The 7954-nt window shown below is 45.8% G+C and overlaps 2 protein-coding genes across 2 annotated transcripts; both read left to right on the forward strand.

The window, feature by feature from the left end:
* The first annotated feature begins 118 nt into the window (after positions 1–118).
* Positions 119–1611, forward strand: LOC131282572 (nucleoporin seh1). Its single transcript, XM_058312080.1, has 4 exons — positions 119–299; positions 409–1061; positions 1129–1274; positions 1344–1611. The coding sequence occupies exons 1-4, from the start codon at positions 189–191 to the stop codon at positions 1511–1513; spliced, it is 1080 nt and encodes a 359-aa protein (XP_058168063.1). The 5' UTR covers positions 119–188; the 3' UTR covers positions 1514–1611.
* A 1643-nt stretch (positions 1612–3254) lies between these two features.
* On the forward strand, positions 3255–7570 carry LOC131286594 (PX domain-containing protein kinase-like protein). The gene is made up of 6 exons (XM_058315575.1): positions 3255–3503; positions 3831–3972; positions 5379–5522; positions 5609–6469; positions 6549–6862; positions 7010–7570. The coding sequence occupies exons 1-6, from the start codon at positions 3399–3401 to the stop codon at positions 7484–7486; spliced, it is 2043 nt and encodes a 680-aa protein (XP_058171558.1). The 5' UTR covers positions 3255–3398; the 3' UTR covers positions 7487–7570.
* Positions 7571–7954: the final 384 nt, after the last annotated feature.

Below are 7954 nucleotides of genomic sequence, written 5' to 3' on the forward strand. Positions count from 1 at the left end.
TGTAACTTAAATACGAACCCCATGGGTTCACCTGTTCCGGCCTGAAATTGAAGGGACGGATCGGATTTATGGGACATCACTAATTATTCCGAACATCTGTCAAACGTCAAACATTCCATAACCGCGAGATATCCACTCAAAACAACCCATTTTACAGTGTTCACGGATATTTTGTGGGAAACAGTAAAATGTTTGATTCAGCAGTAATTCATACGGAGCATAAGGATGTGATACACGACGTAGCCTACGATTACTATGGCCAACGAATGGCTACATGCTCCAGCGATCAGTACGTGAAGGTAAGTGCGCGTGCCGGGTCGATTTGTTTACATCCGCAAGCCGGACCGGCATCAAGTGCCGAGCTTACCGTAGAGTTGTTGGTTTAAATTGCCACTTTTCTTTTTATAGGTTTGGGATCAAAACGAACCCGGTGTGTGGAGTGTTACTGCAAGTTGGAAATCGCATTCCGGTTCCGTATGGCGCTTATCGTGGGCCCATCCGGAGTTTGGGCAAGTGCTCGCTACCAGCTCGTTCGACCGAACCGTTTCGGTGTGGGAAGAAACGGTGGGAGAAAAAACAAATCCGGCCATGCCACCGCTCAAACGTTGGGTACGACGCACGAACTTGGTTGACTCGAGGACTAGCGTGACGGATGTTAAATTTGCACCGAAAACACAAGGCCTGATGCTGGCGGCTTGTTCCGCCGATGGAATTATACGTATCTACGAAGCGCCGGACATCATGAACCTGTCCCAGTGGACGCTGTCTCATGAGATCAGTGTAAAGATTCCGCTCAGCTGTCTGACCTGGAATCCGTCAATGTTCCGATTGCATCCACCGATGATAGCGGCCGGAAGTGATGATTCTTCACAGAGTACCGGAGGGAAGGTGTTCATTTTTGAGTACAGCGAAAACTGCCGCCGTTGGACTAAAACGGAAACCATCAACTCGATCCTCGAGCCTGTCCACGACATCGCATTTGCGCCTAACGTTGGAAGAAGCTATCATATCTTGGCCGTCGCTAGCAAGGATGTTCAAATCTTTAACCTCAAACCCATTCTGTAGGTCATACTGAGCATACTGTGAATTGGAACGATTATTATTTAAATTTGCTTTCCCTAATTTTAGCGATCCCATGGCGGGCACCAGACTGGACGTTCAAACTGCTGCTCAATTCGGTGATCATTATTGTACCGTATGGCGCGTTACTTGGAACATTACGGGTACGATGCTAGCCTCAACGGGAGATGATGGATGTGTACGAATGTGGAAAAGTAAGTGTGAAGGCTTCCGACCAACATGTGCGTTGAAAACTAATTAAATCTTTAATTTTTCTTTTCCAGTGAATTATCTAAAAAATTGGCGTTGTGCTGCCGTTCTTAAGGCGGAAAACTCCGAATCAGCTCCGGATGTTTCGGTGACACCGTCCCTGAAATCCAGCATTGTAAATGCAACGGCTAAATACTATAAAAGAGGCACCATCAGTCACCCGGGGCAAGTGCCACGACATTGAAGGAAGGTTCGGTTCAGCTGTTGGTCGATGAAGTTGCTTTTGCGCCATTTCTTTTTTCTAAACTTTACTGTGTTCCATTTAAAAATATACTGCATGAACTTCAACCCATTAGGTTTTTGTCATTTTTCACATTCCTTTCGTACACCGTTGAGTTTCTCTGAATGTTTGAAAAAAATTAAAAAAAAGTTACAACAGCTTTAGACTGGCGGATGGTTGCGCAAAACTCGTTTCTCCTGTTGGATCAACTACCACTAGGCAATTTTTGCAACTGGCAACAATCTCAAATTGGTTTAAGGATCATAAAGTTTTAAACAAGCATTTGTTATATCAGAGTTATAGTAAATATCTTCAAAAGACCTTTCATTTACCGAAATTGACTGAGATGCTAAAAAAGTTATTAACAAATTAGCTATTTTAGCCATTATTTCCAGTTGTGACCAAGGTCTTTGAAGTTTGTTGATGCCAGTTTGGCGTGCAGCTTTATTCTAGTGGTGGGTAAACCTAATTCCCAAATCCGAACCCCAATCCAAGAAACAGTCGCGACATCGTCTCGATGTAAACCAATGAAAATGTCGGTCTGGAAATCGTTTATCCTAATTTGAGTCCTCATCAAATCATAACTCGCTTTTCCCTAATAAAAACGTGCCACACACTTTCATTGAAAATGAGGTTCACCGCTGTAAGTAGTTCTGTTGATCATGAAAATCTATTCACGTAAGGAAACGATGTTCTTCGCAAGCATTGAAAATCGGGCACAGTTATTTTTGTATATAACACTGTCTTAAGAAGTAGTAGTATGTAGGGTTTATAGAGGCTTTGAGCCGGGTGGCTTCTTTCACCTCTCAACGCTGTCTTAAGAAGATTATCAATTTAGAGTGATAGTTTTATTCAGAATCCGGTAAAAATGGTCCGGTCTGAGTATTTGAGTAATCTGAAATCAATCACATTGTCTCTAGATCGACTCGTTCTATTGAACTCACATTTTGTTGAGTCGATTCAAATAGTTTAGGGTCAAGTCAGAATCGATTCAAATCAAGTTCCAAAGAAATCAAATCTGAATCGAACCCCAATCGAATCAAACCTTTGGGGTCCGTCTAATAAGATTCGAATCTTTAGAATCTGTCTAGTGATTGAATCTTCGAATCTTCGGAATCCTGATTCTGCCAACACTAGTACCAGGGAAGAAAAACGTAGCAGAAAATCAATCGAAAGCAGCCGTCGTTTAGTTCCGGTGCCCGTCCAGAAATGTCCAGGGCGACGTCGCGGTCCGTGCCGCAGTGCAAGCATTAATTTTCCGAAGTGTTTTCCTTTGCTGCCAGCCGAAAGTTCAGTGCGAGTTGGATTTGTTTTCATCCGCCTGCGAGTGGTCCTTCTGAACTAGTACCTGATGTTCCATGAATCAGCTGGTGGTAGGATTGGGTAAAAATAGTGCCAAAGAATAAAATATTTACTTGTTTTTTTGCCTCTCGCTAAGGCTGTTAGCACGTAAAGGTAAGGCGGAGTGTGTTTGCTGGAATAGAGGATGGGTGGTGCAGCCTTACGCAGTCCATCCTGAGGCGTCTAAAATTGCATGAGTTTGCAAAGTGTTCGGATAATTGATCCAAAGCATCTCTAAAAGCAGATCACTATGATGTCAAGAAAAGTGGAAATTTCGTAGAAGTTTGCGTATCGTATTATCAAATCGGTTTCGGTCCGTCCGGTGAAAGTGAAAGCGTAGAAAAGCTAAGCAAAAACTAAAGCACCAATGGTTGTGCAAAACACATCCTTCTTCAGCTCGTCATTCGTTTAGTGTGTTTAGTGACGCTGCCGTGGCATATTCATTCCTATTTCTTTTAACACCTGCGGGATCGGCGAAAATGTCCGATTGGTATACGGAAACCAACAAATGGCACTGTTTGAGCAAACCGGAACCACGCAGAAAGTGAACCTTGACGATACCGAAGCCTGCTGCTGTACAATCGAAACAGCACAAACCATTGACGGACATACGGTAGGTATTTTGTAAGCAGGTTTGTTGAGATTGTGGTGTGATGCCTTTCCTGGTCAGGGTTGTGTCGTCCTTCATGTACCCGAATGATTGGCAATTTCAATGAAAACAATTGCACAGCATCTACAAACATCCGTCCAAACCATGTTTGGATTTCGTCATTTTCATTTCATTTCAAAACTTCGTGTTCCTATTGTTTTTACGTTTCCTTACCTATTTTTTAATTTGTTTTTATTTTTCGGTTCGCTCCACCACCCCCGTGTTTTCGTCTCGTATGTGTGGTAAAATACAAAAAACCTTCCCTTTCGCCACCGCCACGTTACACAAAAGGAGTATGTGCTGAGAGTGCAGCGAGGACCGTACCCGGAAAACAGCTGGCGCATTCTGCGGCGCTACAATGATTTCGCCTCGCTCAACAAGTGTTTGCAAATTTCAGGGATTGATTTGTCATTCCCCGGAAAGAAGCTTATCGGTAAGTGTACTGAAGGGACCCCGCACGCGACAGAGCCCCTTCCGGTGCGCTCTGGTGTCGATTCATGCTTCGTGCGTGACGCCTAACGCGGGGGGCGGACGTCAGCTTTAATTTTTCCCCCCCGACCTAGCGACTAGCCATAGTTTCCACTACATTAGAAATAATCATCCGGCGAGAGGAAAAACGACAGCGAGAACGACCACCACCCGTTGTCTAACACCCTCTAACCGGTTTTATCCCACCCCACCAAAAAACAGCGTAGTCCTACTAAAAAGGCATGGCGCCATCCGTGTTGTCTGTAATAAGGAGTAAGATATATTAGAAGGAAGGCAAATGGGTGATCCGGTAAGACGGCGAGTAGTGATGCGGTCCAGTGCGATCGATACTATTTTTTGTTGTTTAGTTTTACACTCCCTTTTGTTTCATGCTGAAAGAATACCCGTATTGGACGGGCACACGCATCGCACAGTGGCTTAATGTTAACCATTTGCTGGACGTATGTAATGTTTTCTTCATTTTGTGGGGACTTGTTGTGCGTAATAACCAACCGAAAACGTATTAATCTTCTGAGACACAACTTAAAGAGGGTAAACCTCAAAAACATGGGTATCTTTTTTTTTTAAATCATATTTCGGTGTACAATCGTTGGTTGTGAAACACAAGGGAGTAATGTCCTGTTTGCAATTTTTTGTATTTCATGAAAAGACTAACAGTGTGTGGTCGAGAACATGTCTAATGGAAATGAAAGCTAATTCAGTCCATGATATCTTGGCATTAGTTTTTGGAGGTTTTCCGACCGAAGAATCGATCGATACGCCAAAGCCAAAAGCCTACTCTTCGAACTACTGTGCATCGGCTTCTAAGTTTCTTCTCCGAAAGGTTGTGCTTTACCATGGCACACTATATTGGCTACGGTTAACGATGGCTGATGCTTACTATAGCCATGCTTCTGTGTGCTTGCAGGAAGGTGTGACTGTATGTATGCTTCACCGCCTTTCGGGAAACCAGAAGGAGGGACTATGTAAGGCGAGTCAGATCTAGCAAGGATACGTTGAACGTTGACACTATTTTCACACTATCCCCCCACTACGGTCCCCTACTTTCCCGCGTGCGTTCAATCGTGCGTCTCCCTCCATTAGTACCCATTAACGTTGAATGTATCGAGAAACATCATCCTGGCGCATAGACACTCACATACACACACATAAAGGCACAGCATAAGCCTCTGGTAGCGTATCTGCTTCCATTAGAGATACGGTTTTAATCGGATCAAATTTTCTCTATCCTTTTTATTTTCTATCTTTCCTTCTTGTGTTTCCTGCGTTTCTCTTGCGTGTTACCACGTTCCTTGTTGCCCGACGGTTTCCTTAACCCATGTACTTTCTTTACACTTCCGCCCCAACTAGGTAATATGCGCCCAGATTTTATAGCTGAACGGTTGAACGCATTACAGGAGTATATCAATCAAGTACTAATGAATCCCATTTTGGCATCATCGTTACCGACCAAAAAATTCATCGATCCGGATAGTTACTCGACGCCGTTCCATGGTAAGTGTGCCGCGAGTCACGCGTTACCGTTTAGCACTTCTGGGTTCCGTTCTTCATGCAGCTCTTTTTTCGTTTTATCTATACAGATCTAGCCCTCCAGTATGCGTCGATGAGCTTGCGTACGGATGGCCTTTACACGCTGGGGCAATCGCTCGGTCCGATCGGGTGGCGGCTGCGGAAGCACTACTTTAAGGTGGTTCACAGACCGCAGGGCAACAAACACTCGCCAGGCCACTCGACCACCAAGCACCATCTGATCAAGTCGAGCTCACAGTCGCACGGCAAGGCACACACTACGCAGGTATGCGTGACCACGTCGACGGAGAAAGACTACAACAACTCGAGCAAAGATGGCTCGAGTGGCCGGGATGATCTCATCCTCAGCTGGACCGAGTTCGGCCCGGACCGGTACATCGACGAGAAGGAGATCCATACGGTGTTGAAGAACTTTGGTGGCGTGCAGCATCCGTACATTGTACCGATCGAGCACATTGCGTCGAACGACTGCGGAGCGCTAGTGATACGAAAGTTCTACAAGCAGGGCAGCTTGAAGGATGTGCTCTGCTCGGCTAGCCCTTGCAATCCGTTCCTATCGAAGTACGGCAGCCCGAAGGGTCGTGCACCGCTGCCCCTCAAAGAGCTAGCTTTGTACGCGCGGCAGATCCTGGAAGCGATACGGTTCCTTCACTCGAAGGGCGTCGCCTGTGGCCACGTGCACTGTGGCAACGTGATTGTGGTGGACGGTGTGGCCAAGCTGATGGACGTGGAGAACTTCATGTTCGGCGTGCCATCGTTCTATCGGCCGTTCTTCGTTCAGCACAGCAAAATTAACACGTGCGAAGCAATCGACGTGTACGGATTCGGCCATCTGCTGTATGAGATGTGCATGGGATATCCACTGCAGGACTCGTATGCACGGCAGATCACCGACTGTCCCGATAGTTTGAGTAAGTATCTAGTAAATATTGCTACCTGCCTTAAGCATTACAAAAATAGCACACCTCATTCCGGTTTCTCGTTTTTAAGAATCTCTGCTGGAATCGATCCTCTCGAAGGAGGCCTGCAAGTCGGCCCTGCCTACGCTGGATCAACTGACGACGCATCCATTCTTCGGCGAGTATGCCGGCCAGTTTAACGAGCAGTACGCGACGGCAATCGCCGTCCAGAAACCGCACCTAAAGTTCTCGACCAGCGCCAAGGAGCAGCTAAAGCTGGCGGTCCAAAAGACTGAGAATCGCGTCCGGGACGAGCAGCGTTCGGTGAAGAATCAAAAGCGGCTCGTCCGGGTGCAGGAAATGATGACGTCCGAGGAGGAGAAGAAAAAAATCAAACAGAAAGCTGTAAGTAACGCTTGCGGTGTGCGCATTGCGCTGTCGATGAAACTGTTTTAATCATGTACTGTGTCCTGTGGGATTTCTCTTGTCCTGTTTCTCCTTTTTTTGTCTTAATTGACGTCTCCTCCCCCTGCTTCCTCCCGCTGACGATAGAAACATGAACAGAAGCAGGCCAAGTTGCGCGCACAAAATTCGCTCCAGCTGAATAACGGACCACCGTTGACCGGACCGTCGGGTAGTGGTAGTAGTGGAGGCAATGGCGGTGGAATGGCATCTACGGTACACCTGTCCAGCTCAACTGGTGGTATCGTGAAATCGAACAGTGCGAACAGTATTACCTCACCCCAGGAAGCGCTGATGTCACCGCCTCCGCACGCGACGGACAGTGGTGGGAGTACGTCTCCACAGCCACCGCCATCGGCACCACCAGTTCCGGCACCACCGGCATCGTTGCCGCTGTCGTTTCCAGCCAACGCCACATCATCCTCGGCAACAACAGGTAAGCTGGCGAGATCCATTTCTGGTGACGATACGGGCGGCAATGAGGGGAATCGTAGCGCGTTGCTTGATTCGATCTGTAACTTTAATAAGAGTGGTCTCAAAAAAATCAACTCTGGATCAGGGAAGTAGAGGAGGTCGGTTGCATGTGTCCCATCAAATTCAATAAAAGGCCAAACATTTCAACATGAAGGAAGGGATCCGAGGAGGCTAAAAACAAACCAAAAACAAAAAAAATACTACAAACAAAGCAAACCACCAGTGTACGAAGGTAGTGTATGAATTGAAACAGATATTTATCTCAGCGTACATTTCTGTTGTTCTGAAAAAATGGGCACAGAAACATGGAACACGAAAGTGTTACTATCGACTGAAGGGAAAGATGATCTGTTAAAAGGGAAATACACTCACACAAAGAGTACTCATATTAGTGAAGAACGCATACACATCATCAGGGGGGGATCGATTTTTGGACCAATTTCTCATAATAAATAGCAAAATCAAATACAATGTTAAACTAAACAAATCTAAATGGGCACGCAAGACACTAAATCAATGAGTGTTCCAATCAAATTGAAGGGATTGAAAACATTTTTAAGC

The sequence above is a fragment of the Anopheles ziemanni genome, chromosome 2 (genome assembly GCF_943734765.1).
Source record: "Anopheles ziemanni chromosome 2, idAnoZiCoDA_A2_x.2, whole genome shotgun sequence".
NCBI lineage: Eukaryota > Metazoa > Arthropoda > Insecta > Diptera > Culicidae > Anopheles > Anopheles ziemanni.

Bases quoted from the DNA above. Each gene is read 5' to 3' on its own strand.
- LOC131282572 (XM_058312080.1), top strand. From the start codon at position 189: ATGTTTGATTCAGCAGTAATTCATACGGAGCATAAGGATGTGATACAC. The intron at 1,062-1,128 runs GTAGGTCATACT...CCCTAATTTTAG, and splicing joins TTTAACCTCAAACCCATTCT to CGATCCCATGGCGGGCACCA. The intron at 1,275-1,343 runs GTAAGTGTGAAG...TTTCTTTTCCAG, and splicing joins ATGTGTACGAATGTGGAAAA to TGAATTATCTAAAAAATTGG.
- LOC131286594 (XM_058315575.1), top strand. From the start codon at position 3,399: ATGGCACTGTTTGAGCAAACCGGAACCACGCAGAAAGTGAACCTTGAC. The intron at 3,504-3,830 runs GTAGGTATTTTG...GTTACACAAAAG, and splicing joins AAACCATTGACGGACATACG to GAGTATGTGCTGAGAGTGCA. The intron at 6,863-7,009 runs GTAAGTAACGCT...CGCTGACGATAG, and splicing joins AAAAAATCAAACAGAAAGCT to AAACATGAACAGAAGCAGGC.